Genomic DNA, 19,560 nt, shown 5'->3' with positions numbered 1-19,560 from the left:
CTTTTAACATTAATGAGGAAACTACGTGAGCATAGAGTCACAATTGAATTTCCTTTATATTACTCCATGATCACTATGGTCATGTTTCTGCAAGGGAGGAATGTTAATAAAAGTTAATTACATGAACACTTTCATTCACACTAAATACTGAAAGTACTTTTGACTAAAACAAAGTTTGGTATTGAAGACTGTCAAAGAAAAGACTTTCCTCTGAATTTGGTTGAACATAAAGGGTCAATTGGACACAATTCACAAGATCAAAAACCTTAATTTTGTCCATTCTCGGGATGAAAGAAAGCAAGTGGATGCCAGTACAGCCAGGACCCTTCCAATCAATTTTCATCTACACACTGTGACCAATGAAAACAAGCAGAAGATCCACTACAGTATTAAATTGCCATCTTTTTGTCGATTCTGTCAGAAACTGTACCTTAGCTCATTGTCTGCTCATGCTCCTTCCTGAGACATTTGTCATGACAGTTCTTTTGTTATCAGTGGTTTTCCATTGTACCTCTGAGAAGGGAGGGCAATGAGGTGGTATCTGTCAAGTGTACGTCAGTGTGGGAATTGAACCCACATTATTGATGTGGGTGTGAATCCCACACTAGCCATCTAACATACAGAACTAATTAATCGTTTATTTTAAATTTACTGGATGAATTTTGTACCCATTGATGGTGAGGAAAGTCAGTGCTGGGGAGCAGGATGTGTTTACATCTTGATCATGTCCAATCAATCTCAATTAAGTCTAGTTATAGCACTATAAAGGCCACTTAACTTCTGAATTTTGCACACAAGCAGTACTACTCCCGGTAATTTTAATGTCTTAGAAAAAGGTAGAGATTACCTAAACTAATGATAGTTAACAAATATTACTTTTACATCATTAAAATCATAGAATCCCTATAGTGCAGATAAAGGCCATTCGGCCCATCAGGTCTGCATGACCCTCCAAAGACAGTCTCTGTAACCTTGCATTTACCATAGCTGATCTACCTAGCCTGCACAATCTTGGACACTATTGGGCAATTCAGCATGGCTAGACCACTAAGCCTGCATGTCTTTGAGCTGTGGGAAGAAACGTGAGCAGACATGGAGAGAATGTGCAAACTCCACATACAGCCATTCAATGTTGGAATTGAACCCAGGTCCCTACCACTGAGGGGCAGCAGTGCTAACCGCTGAACCACTAGCTGCCTGAGATGGATCTGAGAAGTGAAAGTCAGTTTCTAAATCACTGGATGTTTGAGCCGTCACAGTATAGACCCTGCAGGTTATTACCTGCAGGGCGGCATGGTGGCTCAGTGGTTAGCACTGCTGCCTCACAGTGCCAGGGACCCGGGTTCAATTCCCATTTCGGGCAACTGTCTGTGTGGAGTTTGCACGTTCTCCCCGTATCTGCGTGGGTTTCCTCTGGGTGCCCCGGTTTCCTCCCACAGTCCAAAGATATGCAGGTTAGGTGAATTGGCCATGCTAAATTGTCCATAGTGTTAGGTGTAGGGGAATGGGTCTGGGTGGGTTGCTCTTCGGAGGGTCGGTGTGGATTTGTTGGGCCGAAGGGCTTGTTTCCACACTGTAGGGAATCTAATCTGTAGGGAATCTAATTATTGTGCTGATGTACAGTATTTGTGTTTATTAATCTGTTAACTTCATGCAGTTCAATTTTTATGGTATTCAGGCTGAAAACCATTATTTGTACAGTCGTAAAGGTGGATTTATTTATTCCATTTCCAATAGTGGGCATCTTCAAACTATGTAATTTGAACCTGATTTCATTCTCCTAGGTCTGCCTGAGTCGGTGAACTTCCTTTTCACAGGTATACTGTTGTTAAATATGAATTTTCCTCAAATTGGTTTGAGTGTATGCGTTTTTAACACCCTCACCCAAGTACTTACTGGTTGCTTTGAATGTAATGTAATTGATTCCTAACACTCTTGCACCGAACAGAAAGCTTTGGCAATGGCTGTCAGATACTTATACAGGAGTAACTTTACATACCTGCATGTCTCTGCATACTTCATCCCAAATCTCATGTTTATACCAAATGACAGTTTTCTATTCCTGTAACAATAAAATAACCACCAACTAAATTAAACCTTAATTTCAAAAGTCACATTTACTGGAAAACAAAAGCACCACGATAATTCACACGTCATATCATCTCGGCGTTTATTATATATTGGGTGGAATGGGAATTATTCTACAAGCATGTAATCTTCATTACTGTTAACATCTTCTCTGCATGGCTGTACAAATCTGGGTTCCAAATGGCAACAATTTTACAAAAGCCTTCTTTATTTCAGTGTTATCTATGCTACTGATACTAAAATGTTCGATTTGTTTAAATGGTATTTGCATTTTTCTGAAAAGAAAATTATTTTTACATCCAAATAATTAAAATGATCGCTAGAATTTTCTCTCTGACGAGCTAAGCTCAATACATCCATAGCTGAAGGATAGACTTGTCTTGTACTATAAGAATTGCCCCTTTTTTGGGTCCACTCTTACTTCAATCTAATGTAAATTACATCTGCTAGCTGAAGAGTAGGGACAAATGGCACGGTGGCACAGTGGTTAGCACTGCTGCCTCACAGCGCCAGAGATCCGGGTTCAATTCCCGCCTCAGGCGACTGACTGTGTGGAGTTTGCACATTCTCTCCGTGTCTGCGTGGGTTTCCTCCGGGTGCTCTGGTTTCCTCCCACAGTCCAAAGATGTGCAGGTCAGGTGAATTGGCCATGCTAAATTGCCCGTAGTGTTAGGTAAGGGGTAAATGTAGGGATATGGGTGGGTTGCGCTTCGGCGGGTCGGTGTGGACTTGTTGGGCCAAAGGGCCTGTTTCCACACTATAATGTAATGTAATCTAAATGACTTGTTTCCATAATAATTCCAGCATTGGCCTGTAATTGCGAAAGATCTACAAAGATAACATAAAGTTTCCTGTCTGGAAGTGTCACTTCTCACTTTATGGGAAGGTACCATGGATGCAATGTATTGAGTTTGCTAAGAGAAACTTGTGGTCATTTAATCTCTTCAGGTCTAAAAAAAAACCCTATGGAGATTTCTCACCGTTGACCCGAGCAAAAGACAAAGGACAGAATTTTAGCTGTTTTCCCAGAGTCAGGATGGAGAAACAGCAGGGCCACCTGCCAACGAACAACACTCGATAGATTTAAAAGCTAATTGCAGAAGGCATCTAGGATCTTCCAGCTGGCCTCCAGGCTCCCCACGTGCAGCAGGGACAGAATTGCCTTGACTGCTGAGATTGCGCTGCAGGTCGTCTTATGGAGATGTTGCTTCCTCACGATTGGCAGCCAGCTTCTGTGCCTTTTTTTTAGAAAAATAGAATCCATACAGTGTGAAAGCAGACCATTTGACCCATCGAGTCCACAGTGACCCTCTGAAGACTGTCCCACCCACAAGCAGTCACCCCAGGATGGAATCGAACCCAGGTCTCTGGCGCTGTGAGGCAGCAGTGCTAACTACTCAACCACCATACTGTCCAAATGTTAAATTTTAAGAAATTTGAGAGAGGGTGCCTTAGATGCCATTGCATCCTGCAGCCATTTCCAGTTTTGAGAGCAGATCTGCTGTACGGAATTAGATTGTGAACCTTCCTGTCCAATTGACCAATTTGGGGCAAATCCAGTGAGTGACTGGTATACATGGTATCGGCTCCTGTCTCAAACTTGAGCCTGATGGCAGGGCCCTGAAGCATGTTCGGAAAAATTTGCTTTTGAGTTCAATATACTTAGTTCATGATTCTTCCACCCTACGCCCAATATACTTAGCTTCTCGAACATCAAAAATAATTCCGTTAGCTTACTTTATTTAATGTACTTCATCACTCTGATAAATCAGAACCACTCATGAAATACCAACTGTTTTGCATTTTGCTCCCAAATAAAATATCGAAGAGCCCACCCTCGCACATGAGAGGATGGTGCAATTTTGTATGGTATATATCATGTTACCATGGGTATTATACTGAATTTTCAAAGTGAAATATTCAGTATATAACAACTGTTCTGTATTATTGACATCTGAAGCTCATTTATGTTTTACTTTAGAACATACTGAGAGCATATCTATTTGGAGATGTCTGGAGCCTTACATTGTTTGTTTGCTTTGTGCAGTTTCTGACGGTGAACATACATCCCCAGAAATGGTATTTACCATTCATCTACTATCAACCAATCAGCAACCTCCTGTTTTTCAAATATCAGAGCCCTTCCTAGAGGTCAGCCAAGGAGGAAGAGCAACCATTGGTGAGACATTTGTTTTATTCAGTTGCCTGTTTGAATGTCTCTATTTCTGCCTGTTTAATATCTAGAATATTCAATTTCCAAACTCTGGGATTAGCTACATAATATTTATATTACTGTATACGTCACAGTGTTCCACATATATGTGTAGATTTGATGAATTCATACTTCCAGTGCAGTCCATTGGAAGTTTTGGGGGTCAGTCGGCTTTGTAGGTTTTTAATCAATTTAAATTATGTTTATTACATTTTATTAATTAAATCCTGGGATGCACTGACCTTTATGCCCAAATTCTCATGATTACTTCCAGCATGTCGGCATGGTGGCTCAGTGGTTAGCACTGCTGCCTCACAGCACTGGAGACCCAGGTTCAATTCCAGCCTCGGGAACTGTCTGTGTGGAGTTTGGGCATTCTCCCCATGTCTGCATGGGTTTCCTCCGGCTGCTCTGGTTTCCTCCCACAGTCCAAACCTGTGCAGGTCAGGTAAATTGCCCATAGTGTTAGGTGCATTATTCAGAGGGAATTGGGTCTGGATGGGTTTCTCTTTGGAGGGTCGGTGTGAACTTGTTGGGCCAAATAGCCTGTTTCCTTAGTGAAGAGAATCTAATCTATATCAAGAGCAGAAATTCATATCATCTATCCTTTAGAAACACAAATGAGCTGGTAGTGGTTTGTCTAAATCTATTTCAATTCCATGATTTGTCAGTTTAGAAACACAGTTTACATTATCCTCCATATACAGTTGGCAAATATGGAAACTTTATGTTTTAGCTTATAACTCTGGACAAGTTATTCTGTTCTGTGTAGAAATCCCAAACAAGTTACTTTTGGAATTGATGTGGTTACAGAAAGGGATATAGAATTTAATTTCTCGGCATTATGAAATCATGCTGTAAATTATACATAAGCATTTCATTTATGCTCTCTTACACGTCAGTAGGAGTTTCACCAGAACTTAAATAGATTTTCTTTGTTCCACCTCTGATATGATATTTGATTGTGGGAACGCTCTCATTGTTATTTGGTGCAGCTTCTCCACAAGCCCAGGGAACTGGTTTGAGATTGCTAAAGCTCATTTTATGTAGCACCTGCAGCTGTGTGAAATGGGAGACTTCAATTCTATTAGTTGGACTGAACTTGAGGCCACATTTTCCAAATGGAGGTGAGAAGGAGAGCCGATCCTGTGTCATGATCCCACCTCCCATGCCAGCCCATGGGGAAATGCAGTTTTCGTTGGGTTAAGGCTTTCACTTACCTAAAGATGAGTCTGACCTCATCAGAATACACCGAGACTGATGGTGGGCCAAGTCCTGAGGCGGCAAGTTAAAACATCTGTCTCTGTTCCTGCCTGTTCCCGAACACATCAAACTCATTCTTTCAATGGAATTAGCGACAAATATTGAGCTGCATTGGAAAACCCTCAATGCATTTATAAGGAAACTTCCTAAACAATTAAATTACCCCACCTCACTCAAAATCCCTATCGCAATCTTGGTTCCACCCTCCACTCATTTTCCATCCATTTCCATCCTCCATTCATTATCCACTTTAAAAATGAATGAATTCACAAGTCCTACTCTTCAAATTGGAATGCTACCAAGAGGAATGGCTGGCACCTCCTTAGCCTAGTAATGCTACAGGGAGCAGCTGTGGCAACTGCTGAGTCCTCATCCAGGAGCAATGATGGAATCTATAAGGCAAGTTGAATTACCTCGCTGGAGCTAGTCAGGGAGGAGATAGTGATAAGAAGGCCATTAATTCAGCCAATTAACGGTGTCAGTCGGCCCAAAGACCACTTCGCACTACTTCAGTTGTTGCAGCAGAGGCAATGTATATGGCATTCTTCCCTCACACCCCCACTCTCGCCATCTTCCTCAATTCTGTTTCCGACATGATCTTTTTTCAGAATCATGTATAAAGTGAAAAGTTGTGGTCCCAACACTGAGCATTGGGGAACACCACTTGTCACCGGATGCCACCCTGAGAAGGACCCTTTTATCCCCATTTTCTACTTTCTGCCAACAGCCAAGTTTCTATCCATGCTAGTACCTTGCCTCTGATGCCATCGGCCCTTATCTTACTGAGTAGCCTCTGTGCGGCACCTTGTCCAAGTCCTTCTTGAAGTCCAGGTAGATAACATCCATTGGTTCTCCTTGGTTTAATCTGTTCATTACTTCCTGAATGAACCCTAGCAGATTTGTCAGGCACGACCTCCCCTTGATGAATCCATGCTGACTTTGCCCAATTTTACCATACACTTCCAAGTATACAGAAATCTCATCCTTCACGATGGATTCCAGGATCTTACCCATGACCGAGACGAGGTTAATTGGTCTGAAATTTTCCGTCTTCTGTCTTACTCCCTCTTTAAACAGATGTGTCATGTTAGCCATTTTCCAGTCCTCCAGTCCTCATTATCACTAATGCCTCCACTATCTCTTCAGCGCTCTCCCTTAGAACTCTGGGGTGCAGTCCATCTAGTTCAGGTGATATATCCATCTTAAGGCCATTCATTTTTTTCTAGCACCGACTCAGCTCTGGCTCCTCATGCTTTTGAATTTTTGGGAAATTACTCATGTCTTCCACTGTGAAGACTGACATGAAGTAATTATTTAGTTTCTCAGCCATTTCTTTGTTCCCCACTACTATCTCTCCTGCATCGGTTTCCAGTGGCCCAATGTCTACTTTTGCATCTCTTTTGCCCATTATATATCTAAAGAAACTCTTACAATCTTCTTTTATATTGCTGGCTATCTTACCCTCATATTTAATCTTTTCTGTCCTTTTTTTGCCCTCTGTTAATCTTTGTAAGCTTCCCAATCCTCTGGTTTCCCACTGTTCTTCGCTATTTTATGTGCTTTTTATTGGCTTTTATGCTATCTCTGACTTCCCCAGTCAGCCATGGTTGCCTCATCCTTCCCTACACCACGCTTCTTTTTCCTCGGGATGAATCTCTGCTGTGTCTCCTGAATTACTCCCAGAAAGCCCTACCATTGGTGTTCCACTGACTTTCCTGCTCGAATCTTCTCCCAGTCAATTCTACCCACCTCCTCTCTCATGCCTCTGTAGTTGCCTTTATTCAGCTGAAATACCGTTACCTCTGATTCTGTCTTCTCTCTCTCAAATTGCAGAGTAAATTCAATCATATTATGATCACTGCTTCCTAAGGGTTCCTTCACCTTAAGTTCCCTTATCAAGTCTGCATCATTACACAACACTAAATCCAGTGCTACCAGTTCCCTGGTGGCCTCCAGCACAAGCTGCTGCAAAAAGCCATCTTGTAGACATTCCACAAATTCCTTTTCCAGTCAACCACCACAAACCTGATTTTTGCAGTCCACCTGCATATTGAAATGTCCCATGATCACTGTAACTTTGCCTTTCCTAGATACCTTTTCTATCTCCTGGTGTATCTTGCGATCCAGCTCCTGACTGCTGTTTGGAGGAGTATACATGACTCCAACTATGGTTTTTCTAACCTTTGCGATTCCTTATTTCAACCCACACTGTTTCTACACCATCTGACCCGACTTCATTTCTTATTTAATTTCATTTCTTATTAATAAGGGAACCCCATCCCCTCTGCTCACCTGCCTATCTTTTAGATTGGATGTACATCCTTGAATATTCAGCTCCCAATTCTGATCCTGTTGCAACTACGACTCTGTGATGCCCACCTCGTCATTCCTGCCGATTTCGATCTTTGCCTTAATCTCATTAACCTTATTCCTTCTACTGCGTGCATTCAGATATAACACCTTGAGTCCTCTATTAATTGTCCCTCTTCTCATTGTCATTCATTTGTTCAGTTTACTTGAAGTTTTATTGCAACCTTATCCAGATACTCTGGCCTATTTGTTTCTGTGCTGGAGATTTTAATAACCTCTCCTGATTTCTGCACTCTTACCTTCTCTTTTAATCTGGGTTTTCTAATTTCCCCTGTAACTGAACCCCTCCCCATTTAGTTTAAAGCTCTGTGACAGCCCTTGTTATGCGATTCACTCAGACTCTGTTCCCATCTGATCAACATTCCGTTATACTCTAAGGTAACCTTCTTCGCTGTCCACTACATCTCCAATTTTGGTGTCATTTACAAACGTATGAACCAGACCTCCTTTTTCACTTCCAAATCATTTATATAAATGATGAAAATTAGTGGACCCAGCACCAATCCTCATGGCAGAATGCTGGTCACAGGCCTTCAGTTTTTAACCACCCTTTACAACCATCCTCTGTCTTCTACCTTTGAGCCAGTCCTGTATCTAATTATCCAGTTCTCCCTGTATTCTATGTGATCTAACCTTGATATACAGTACACTATGAGGAACCTTGTTGAATGTCTTACTGAAGTCCATATATATCACGTCCACTGCTCTGCCCGCATCAATCCTCTTTATTACTTCAAGATACTCAATCAAATTAGTGAGACATGATTTCTCATACACAAAGCCATGTTGATTATCCCTAATCAGTCCTTGCCTTTCCAAATATATATAAATCATGTCCCTCAGGATTCCCTCCAACAACTTGCCCACCACTGATGTCAGGCTCACCAATCTGTAGTTCCCTGGCTCCTCCTTACCACCTTCCTTAAACAGTGGCACCACGTTAGCCAATCTCTAAAATCCGGCACCTCAATGGCTATCAATGATACAAATATCTCAGCAAGGAGCCCAGCAATTACTTCCCTAGCTTCCCACAGAGTTCTAGGGTGCGCCTGATCAGGTTCCGGGGATTCATCCACTTTTATGCGTTTTAAGACATCCAGCACCACCACCTCTGTAATATGGACATTTTCAAGATGTCACTATTAGTTTTCCCACATTCTCTATCTTCCATATCCTTATCCACAACAAATACTGATGTAAAATACTCATTTAGTATTTCCCCCATCTCCTGCGGCTCCACACATAAGTGCCCTTGCTGACCTTTAAGGGACCCTATTCTCAGCCTAGTTACCCTTTTATCCGTAATGTATTTGTCGAGTCCCTTTTGGATTCTCCTTAACCCTATTTGCGAAGGCTGTCTCATGTCCCCTTTTTGCCTTCCTGATTTCCCTCTTGAGTATACTTGTACTGCCTTTATACTCTTGTAGGAATTCACTTGATCTCTCCTGTCTATACCGGACATACGCTTCCTTCCTTTTCTTAACCAAAACCTCAATTTCTCGAGACATCCAACATTCCCTACACCTACCAGGCTTGCCTTTCACCTAACAGGAACATACTGTTTCTGGACTCTCGTTATCTCATTTCTGAAGGCTTTCCACTTTCCAGCCATCCCTTTACTTGCGTTCATCTGCCCCAATCAACTTTTGAAAGTTCTTGCCGAATATTGTCAAAAGTGGCCTTCCTCCAATTTAGAACTTTAATTTTTAGATCCCATCTACAGTATATCCTCTTCCATCACTATTGTAAAATTAGTAGAATTATGTTCACTGGCCCCAAAGTACTCTCCCTCTGACAACTGGCCTACCTTATTTCCCAAGAGTTTCAAGTTTTGTACCTTCTCTAGTGGGTATGTCCACATACTGAACCAGAAAATGTTCTTCTACACACTTAACAAATACCTCTCCATCCAAGCCCTTAACACTATGGCAGTCCCAGTCTATGTTTGGAAAGTTAAAATCCCCGACCAAAACCACCCTATTATTCTTACAGATAACTGAGATCTCCTTACAAATTTTCTTCTCAATTTCCCACTGACTATTGAGGTGTCTATGGTTCAATCCCAATAAAGTGATTGTCCCTTTCTTATTTCTCATTTCCACCCAAATAAGTTCCCTGGATGTACTCCCGGGAATATCTTCCCTCAGTACAGCTATAATATTATCCCTAATCAAAAACGCCACGCCCTCTCCTCTCTTGCCTCCCTTTCTATCCTTCCTGTAGCACCTATATCCTGGAATATTAAGCTGCCAGTCCTGTCTATTCCTGAGCCATGTGTCTATAATCACTACGATATCCCGACCATGCCCTGAGTTCACCTGCCTTACCTTGTTAGGCCTCTTGTATTGAAAGAAATGCAGTTTAATCTATCAGTTGTACCTTGTTCTCTGTGTTGTTCCTGTCTGTTTGACTGACTTATTTTCCCAACTGTACCAGTCTCAGACTGATCTCTTACCTCACTATTTCTCTGGGTCCCACCTCTCCTTTACTAGTTTAAATCTTCCTGAGCAGCTCTGGCTAATCTCCCTCTACATTTTCCAAAAGACCATACTCGTTTGAGGTGAGCATAGCCACAGAGAGTGCTGCACTACCTGCCTCTCTCTCCTACCTTTCCTAGAGGATACCCATGTATCTGACTGTATCTTTGATTTATCTCCTTCCCTGCAACTGCCATCCATTACATCCCCTAGCTCCTGTAAATTCCTCATTACCTCTGACTGCTGCTCCAACCGATCTACGTGATCCGATAGGATTCACAACCAAACACGCTTGCTGCAGACATGATCATCAGTAACATAGCAACTCTCCTTAGTCTCTTATATCTGACTGGAAGGGCACATCACTTCATTAAATACCATCTTTGCTCCTTAACAATCTACAGACCCAGAAAATTGCGCAGTCGTACTGCCCTAAAAACACTGCTCCAGGCTAGGTCTGTACCTATGTTTTGATATTTTCAATACTTAATTAAGAGACAGATCTCAATAAAAACATAAAATCAAAACAGAGTCCACTCGACTCAATATTGTACATTTACAAAAAAAAAGTAAGGTTACACTTTAAAACTAGCCACTTAACTGTTTGTCTGTTGTGAACTCCCCCACATAGGGTTCACCAAAGTCAGCTGTGAATTTTGCTGGTTGTTTATCTTTCTTAGAACGATCTCCGATGCCCAGAATCACTTGAACCCAGACAGCAAAGGCAGATGCTATGCAGGTTACTGCTGGGGCACACAGCAGTGTAGGTTTCTATCTCCATTTGAATCACTTCCCATGTGGTCACTGCCTTTGTGTCCCTTCCTCCTTTTTCACGTGCCATTGTTTTCATTATCTTTCCCCCAAAGTTCCAAAACAATGCTAAATGCAAAATCTGAGCTAGTATTGTGATGAATAAAGCTTGAGCAAAATTCAAGAGGAGCCACAACATGCACAGAAAACTATTTTCAAGTAATTTGTCAAGCGATAAGCTACAGCAATTATGAAATTGAATATTACTTTATTTCTGTGCTCAGGTTTGAGCCAGTTAGCGGTTCGTGATGCAGATACATATCCTGATGACCTTCTGTTCGAGCTATTGGAACCTCCTCAGTTTGGGGTACTGATTAAATCAGACAACAGACAGCCACTGGTAAAAGGTGAGTGACAGTTATACCGCTATTTTCATTTCTCCAAAGGCAATATCTGCACCATGTCTGCAGTTTCTCTGGCTGAAGTCAACTAATTCAGCAAGCACCAAAGCTATGCAAATGTTTGCATGCAGGTGGTTGAACATTAAAGCCACAGTTTACAAGTTTAAAAGTAGAAAGCAAAGTTAACTGGAAAGGATAAAAACTTGTACGCCATTAATCCTGGGAATGATGTTCATTCCTCGGATGAGCACAGTTTTCTGGACTTTGAGTTGCACAGCCTAGTCAAATAAATTTGGTGCAAACAGCTACACAACAAAGTTGTGTTTACTCAATCCCAGCTAATCAGATCATTTTCAGATTGCTGCCTTTTTGGTAATTTGAATGAATGGATCCCTTGATCTAGGAAAGTTTGGAAGACTCTCCAATGGGTCACAAATGCACATCAGATTACATTACAGTGTGGAAACAGGCCCTTTGGCCCAAAAAGTCCACACCGACCCGCCGAAGCGCAACCCACCCATACCCCTACATTTACTCCTTACCTAACACTACAGGCAATTTAGCATGGCCAATTCACCTAACCTGCACATCTTTGGACTGTGGGAGGAAACCGGAGCACCCGGAGGAAACCCACGCAGACACGGGGAGAATGTGCAAACTCCACACAGTCAGTCACCTGAGGCGGGAATTGAACCCGGGTCTCAGGCGCTGTGAGGCAGCAGTGCTAACCACTGTGCCGCCCACGGTGGTAAAATTAAAAACTACCGCCTTTCTCACCCCATCCTTCAAATGTCAGTTATTTTCATTTATAACAAAGCCAGTCTTTCACGTTTACAGCATCTGAGTGCTGGATCCAATTTAGTATCATTGTATTGTGGTCTATTAAGAACCAGGTGATTGTTGTGCGGTGCCCATTCATCCGTTGTCGTAGCCTTTGCTCAGTTTCCCCAATGTACCATGCCGAAACCGAGCCGAGCAGAGGCTGATAGCTAAGTTCGGTACCCATAGGGAGGGCCGCAACTGGGACCTTGGGTTCATGTCACATTACAGGTAACAATCATTGCACTACACACACACACACACACAGATACTCCTACTCTCACACACACACACAGGCACTCCTATACACACATGGACACGCATACACACAGATGTGCACACAGACACCCACACGCACCCTTACAGACACACACACTCCCACACTCACACGTGCACCCCCTCACAGACTTAAGACACTCTGCACTCACTACACACAACTTTCTCCCACTCACAACCCCCAACCCAGACAGACACACACGCACACAAGACAGACAAAGACCCACATGCACGCATATATTTTGTGGGGTGAATTTGTACTTGCAGGGTTACATTGTATTTTGCTCAAAAACTGCATACATTCATGTAGAACTCTGAGCTCAAAAATTGCATGAATTTATGTAAAACTCCGTTATCTCACTTTTTAGATTAGAATCAATCTAAACATCATGGCATAGACAGAGAACACAGGGGGGCCAATACCTTCAACATATTGTCTAGTTATCACCATTGTTAACAGCTAACCCGAGAATGCAACATTTTAAAAAAAAGGTTTTGTGATTTCCACATGAAAGAAGTGAAACTATCATTGTATTCTAAAAGATGAAAGGCTTAACAGAAAACTAATGTTTCAATGTATAATTTCATTTACATCACACTGTAAATTTTTGCTATAAATTCTGTGTTAGGATTGAGCCCTCCATTATCATCTGATGAAGGAGCGTCGCTCCGAAAGCTAGTGTGCTTCCAATTAAACCTGTTGGACTATAGCCTGGTGTTGTGATTTTTAACTTTGTACACCCCAGTCCAACTCCGGCATCTCCAAATCATTTATTCAAATATGTAGCTGCCAGCCTCCTGGATTCCATCTTTTGGTATGGAAAATGATATGGCATAGGACAAACTTACTTTTGTCATTTTGGTTTATCGTTGAATTTTGAATTATTTGCTGAAATTTTTTCTGTCTGTAATTTTCTGATGTGGTTGGAAATGAGTGACTGTGTGGAGTTTTCACATTCTCCCTGTGTCTGACAGGTCCTCCAGTTTCCATCAACAGTCCAGGGATGTGCAGGTTAGGTGAATTGGACATGCTAAATTATCCCGTTGTGTCCAGGGCTGTGCAGGGTAGTTGGGTTAACGATGGTAAATGTGGGTTTATGGGGATAACGTGGGATGCTGTTCAGAGAGTTCGTGCAGACCTGCAGTTCCTGCAGGCCATTTGGCCTCTATCTGCACTTGAGGGATTCTATGATTCTATCTCATTTAGTATTTAGGCTGAAATTATTAGTGGGAGGAATTTCATCCCAAAATGATGCACCATTAGTGACCTGTTACTTAGATGAAACCTGAGTTCCAAACTCTCATGACAATAGAGAAACAATTGTTCCTTATTCTTTGAAATAATGCATTATTTCCCATTGCATGTTACTATTTGAATGTACAATTGCATGAGCAATGTATATCCTATGTTCAATCATTGTTCTGTTGAAGAAGTACATTATGCTCAAAGAATGCAATGTTCTTATTTGCAAATCTTGTATTGTCCAATCTGAAAGAAAATGATTTTATTTCTGAAATTTAAATGTACGTAATGAGATTTGTAGATTGTTGGTCACCAAAACTGGGATTGTTAAAACTTGTTTATTTCCAGTTAACATTATATTTACATCACAAACAATATTTGAGCAATTATTTTATAAGTATGAGAAAATAATTTCTAACTTCAAATAATACTGATATTGTTAATGTTGATCTTGCCTAGTGCACGTCCTGTGCAGTGTAACCTGTGTGCCTTGCTCTGTCAAAGTATTTTTTATGCACAATGTTCCCTGTTGTCTTGCTTAATATGATCTGCCTGTCATGCTCACAAACAGAGGTTTTCATTGTACTTGGGTACATGTGACAATAAATTAAATCAATCATCATAGTTTACAAAAATCAAATGAATTTTCTGTTCTTAATCTTAAGAAGTGGGAAAGGAAGAGACCTGTAGTCAATCTTCACCATTTTAAATTTATTCACAAAATGAGACACGACAAATCTATAGGTTGTAATCCCACAATCCTTCACCAGAGTTGATAAGTGTCTCTTTCCAGACTTGAATATATGCAGTTGTCTGATGAGTGGACCCCGCTTGTTCACACTTCATTTTAATTCTTATAGTTAAGAGTCATGGGTTTAGATGTTTTTAATCCACCTGTCCAGAGATGTTTGGACACACAACTGAAGCAAGTGGGACTTGAACCCAGCCCATATGGCCCAGAAGAAGAGACACTCTCACTGCACTAGAACAACTCTATCTATGATTTATTCTATCCATAAATTGAATTTCTTAATTATGTTATTGTTTTGTATTTACTGCTGAGTAATATTTTCTAATTAACTTGTTCAGAGATCATATTAGACATCTCTAGAGCAGGTTTGACCTGAATCTGGAGTATCTGGTTCACAGACAGAGGCACTACCACTGTATCACAAGAGCCTGTAAGAACTATGGGTTCATCATTAAGAGCTTAAATGCCAGATGATATTCTATTTTAATTACTTTCCCATTTTCTACAGGAGATACCTTCACACATGATGATGTCGCACGAAACGCAATTCATTACATTCATGGTGGCACCCCAACAACGCAAGACGGTATGCAAATCTTAGTCACAGATGGAGTTACCACGGCAACAACACTGCTGGAAGTTCACATCTCAGCAATAGATGGTGATGGACCAAGGCTTGCACCTGAATCTCTGTTGACCATTTCAGTGCCTGCGAAAAGCTTTGAAACTTTAACAAGATCTCATCTGGCATACACTGTATGTTAACTCTTTTACTCTGAGCAGTAGCCAGCTTATTTTTAGCTTATTGTGTTCTCTTCTAAATATTTTTGACTCATTAAAAATATAGTTAAATTACACATATCAACTTTCCAGAAAAATAATGCACTTCTACAGTCTGCTTTATTAGATGATAGAAGTTAGTTTATTCTCATGGACTTTTGGCAAAATTGTCATATCTTTTGATAGCTAAATATTAACAGTTCATAGCATGAATGTTCTTTTACTGTACTGTGCCTGTTTTGTGATATTTTGCTTTTCCCAGATGTTCTTGAAAATTTTTTTTTCCTGTTTTGTGCTTTTTATCTCATTTTAATTTTGCTTTTATTTTTCACTTCTTCTGTATTGTTATTTCCATCCTTCTACTTAAAAATGTCCCAAGACAGGTAAAGCATCCGAAGAAATAGCATCTTACCTAAAATTCTGAATTAGATTCCAACCTTGCATAATACTTCACCCTAATTCAAGCTGTGAATCACGAGAAATGTTTGCTCTTACGTTATTGAATGCGATTTGTTTTTTGCTTCCCTTCCTTGAAGCACAATTGCACCAAGCTTCATTATATGGCTGTACCATCATTCTAACAAGTGTGTTCACTGGAACAGCCCAAACAAAGCATCCTTTCCCTATTCATGCAGGGCCAAATATTGTGTCCATTCTCCCAACCTGACAACCAGGCAAGGCCACTCACCAAATGGAAGATTCAAATCTAAATCCAAATGCACAATTGAAAGCCTTTTTATGTGAATGTTATGTCTGATAATGCAATACTAACCTTTCAGTGGCTTTCCACTTCTGTACTTTATGTAGTAATTGTTGAACACAGAACAGTGCAGTCCAGGAACAGGCCCTTCTGCCCATGTCTGTGTAAACCAGTCCCACGTGGTCTGTATCCCTTTATTCCCTGCCTGATTATGTGTCTGCCTAAATGCCTCTTAAATGTTGCTGTCATAGAAGTTCATAGAATCCCTACAGTGAGGAAACAGGTCCTTCGGCCCAACAAGTCCACACCGACCCTCCGAAGAGTAACTCACCCAGACCTGTTCCCCTATCCTCCATTTACCCCTCATTAATGCACCTAACATACACATCCCTGAACACTATGGGCAATTTAACATGGCCAATTCACCTCAGTTGCACATCTTTGGATTGTGGGAGGAAACCGGAGCACCCGGAGGAAACCCACACAAACTCCACAAACAGTCCCCCGAGGTTGGAATCGAACCCGGGTCCCTGGCACTGTGAGGCAGCAGTGCCAGCAACTGAACCACTGTGCCGCCCTGTCATATCCACTTGTACCACCACCGCTACCAGCGTATACCAGGCACCTGCCACGTTCTGTATTAAAACAAAACTTGCTTCACATATTTCCTTTAAATCTTCTCTCTGACTTTAAACCTATGCCCTTTAGTATTTGACATTTCCACCTGGGAAAAAAAAGAGTCTAACCATCCTCCCTATCCTGGCCTCTCATAATTTTATATACATTCATCAGATCATCCCTCAGCCTCCACCACTCGAGCAAAAGCAACCGAAAAGTTTGTCCAACCTCTTCTTATAGCTAAAAAGCAAGCCAAGATCCCTCTCTATGTCAATGGTCCTGCCATTTTCTGTTTACTTTTCTTGTGCATTTGACCTCCCAAAATGTATTACCTCTCACTTGTCCAGATTAAACTTAATCCATCGTTTCTCCAACTAACGTTCCAACTGATCAATGTCATGTTGTATCCTTTGACAACCTTCCTCAATATTCACAGCTCCACCAACTTTCGTGTTATCTTCAAGCTGACGAATGAGACCACCTACATTTTCATCCAAGTCGTTTACATATGTTACAAACAACAGAGGTCCCAGTGTTGATCCTTGCAGAACAGCATTGCTCACAGATCTCCACTCAGAAAAACATACCTACACAACTAAATGAAATGAAAAATGAGGTGTTGCATTTTGCGAAGGCAAGCTAAGGAAGGACTTACATAGTTAATGGTAGCCCTCGGGGGAGCGTTGCCAAACAGACTTCAGGGTAAGAGTGCATTGTTGTTTGAAAGTAGAATCACAGGTAGACTGGGTAGTAAAGAAGGCATTTGGCACGTTTGCCTTCATTGGTCAGAGCATTAAGTATAGGAGTTGGGATGTCATGTCGCAGGTGCACAGGACATCCCAACTCCTCTATTTAATGTTCTTACCAATGAAGGTCACTTTCTTATAGGAAGGATGTTGCTGAGAGAGTGCAGAAAGGATTTTCAAGGATATTGCTGGGACTGGAGGGTTTGAGTTATAGGGAGAGGCTGAATAGACTGGGGCTTTTTTTCCCTGGAGTGTTGGAGGCTGAGGGGTGACCTTGTAATGGTTTATAAAATCATGAGAGGTGTGGATAGGGTAAATAGCCAAGGTCTTTTTTCTTGAGTGAGGCAGTCCAAACCTTGAGGGCACAATTTGAAGGTGAGAGGGGAAAGATTTAAAAGGGACCTAAGGAGTAACTTTTTCACATCAAGGGTGCTGCGTGTATGGAATGAGCTGCCAGAGGAAGTGATAGAGGCTGGTTTGATTACAACATTCAAAAAGCATCTGAATGGGTATATGAATAGGAGGGGTTTAGAGGAGTATTGGCCAAGTGCTAGCAAGTGGGACGAGGTCAGCTTGGGATTTCTGGTCGGTGCCGACCAGTTACACAAAGGGTCTGTTTCCATGCTTTGTATCCAACTTGTCAGTTCTCCGTGGTTCCCATGTGACTTAATCTTCTGGACCAGCCTACCTTCTGGGACCTTGTCAATTGTTTTAATAAATGCTAAAATAAAACACAACCAGTTCTGAAGAAGAGTCACTGACTCAGCATTAACTCTGTTTTCTCCCAACTCATGCGGTTAGAACTGCCAAAGTTCACCACCAATTTGAGGTTTTGCTTTAATAAATGCTTTCGATTTGATCTCTTGAAATTTCCAGAAATATTCACATTATTTTTGCAATTGTGTAATGTGAAATCATGAAAAATATTAAAGAGGAACCAACTAGCTGAACATAACATTTACCTTTTCTTCTCCTAGGATAATAATTCTCCTGACAGTAAAATCCGGATGCAGCTGATCTCTCTGCCCATGTATGGTATTCTCACTAATCAGAATGAGGAACTGCTGGAATTTTCTACTTTTACAATGGAAGATATTGATAACCAAAGAATCAGGTAAAATAATTGAATATAATGCAGAACATATGCAATATACAAGTTACACTTCTTCCTGTAAAAGAAGTCCTTCGTAATGCCTACAATTTAATATTTTTAATACTCTTAGGTAGACTTTAAAACACATTTCAGTCCATTGAATGATGTTGGTTGATATATGTATGATCGAAATCCAGAACCTAAGTTAGTCAATTAAAGAGACAGACATGAATTATTGTAGAATATGTTGGCGTCCTGGGGAATGTTGCTGAACAAAGAGACCTTGGGGTGTAGGTTAATCGTTCCTTGAAAGTGGAGTAGCAGGTCGATAGGATATTGAAGAAAGTGTTTGATATGCTTTCCCTTATTGTTCAGAGCATTGAACATAGGAATTGGGAGGCCATATTGCAGCTGTACAGAGAATTAGTTAGGCTGCTTCTGGAATATTGCTGGAAAAGCACAACAGGGCAGGTAGCATCCAAGGAGCAGGAAAATCGACCTTTCAGGCAAAAGCCCTTCATCAGGAATATTGGGTGTAGTTCTGGTCTCCCTCCTGTTGGAAGGATGTTGTGAAATTTGAAAGGGTTCAGAAAAGATTTAAAAGGTTGTTGCCAGGGTTGAAGACTTTGAGCTACAGGGAGAGTCTGAACAGGCTAGGGCTATTTCCCCTGGTGCTTTGGAGGCTGAGGGGTCATCTTATAGAGGTTTATAACATAATGGATTTAGTAAGGGGAGGTCGTTCCTGACAAACCTGTTGGAGTTCTTTGAAGAGGTGACAAGTAGGTTAGACCGGGGAAACCCAGTGGATGTGGTCTACCTAGACTTCCAAAAGGCCTTTGATAAGGTGCCACACGGGAGGCTGCTGAGCAAGGTGAGGGTCCATGGTGTTCAAGGTGAGCTACTGGTATGGATTGAGGATTGGCTGTCTGACAGAAGGCAGAGAGTTGGGATAAAAGGTTCTTTTTCAGAATGG

The 19,560-nt window shown here is 41.3% G+C and overlaps 1 protein-coding gene across 2 annotated transcripts in view; it reads left to right on the top strand.

Moving 5' to 3' along the window:
* Positions 1-19,560, top strand: part of fras1 (Fraser extracellular matrix complex subunit 1) — a 441,368-nt gene that overhangs the window by 308,228 nt on the left and 113,580 nt on the right. For both annotated transcript variants that reach the window (XM_043696280.1, XM_043696287.1), the window contains exons 35-39: positions 1,785-1,817; positions 4,136-4,267; positions 11,445-11,567; positions 15,159-15,406; positions 18,472-18,608. In XM_043696280.1, coding sequence (XP_043552215.1) covers positions 1,785-1,817; positions 4,136-4,267; positions 11,445-11,567; positions 15,159-15,406; positions 18,472-18,608 — 673 coding nt within the window. The remainder of the gene's footprint in view (positions 1-1,784; positions 1,818-4,135; positions 4,268-11,444; positions 11,568-15,158; positions 15,407-18,471; positions 18,609-19,560) is intronic.

This window comes from Chiloscyllium plagiosum, chromosome 1 (genome assembly GCF_004010195.1).
Source record: "Chiloscyllium plagiosum isolate BGI_BamShark_2017 chromosome 1, ASM401019v2, whole genome shotgun sequence".
NCBI classification, from domain to species: domain Eukaryota; kingdom Metazoa; phylum Chordata; class Chondrichthyes; order Orectolobiformes; family Hemiscylliidae; genus Chiloscyllium; species Chiloscyllium plagiosum.
The sequence above is the reverse complement of the archived record's forward strand: the minus strand, read 5'-3'. Positions and strand labels throughout refer to the sequence as shown.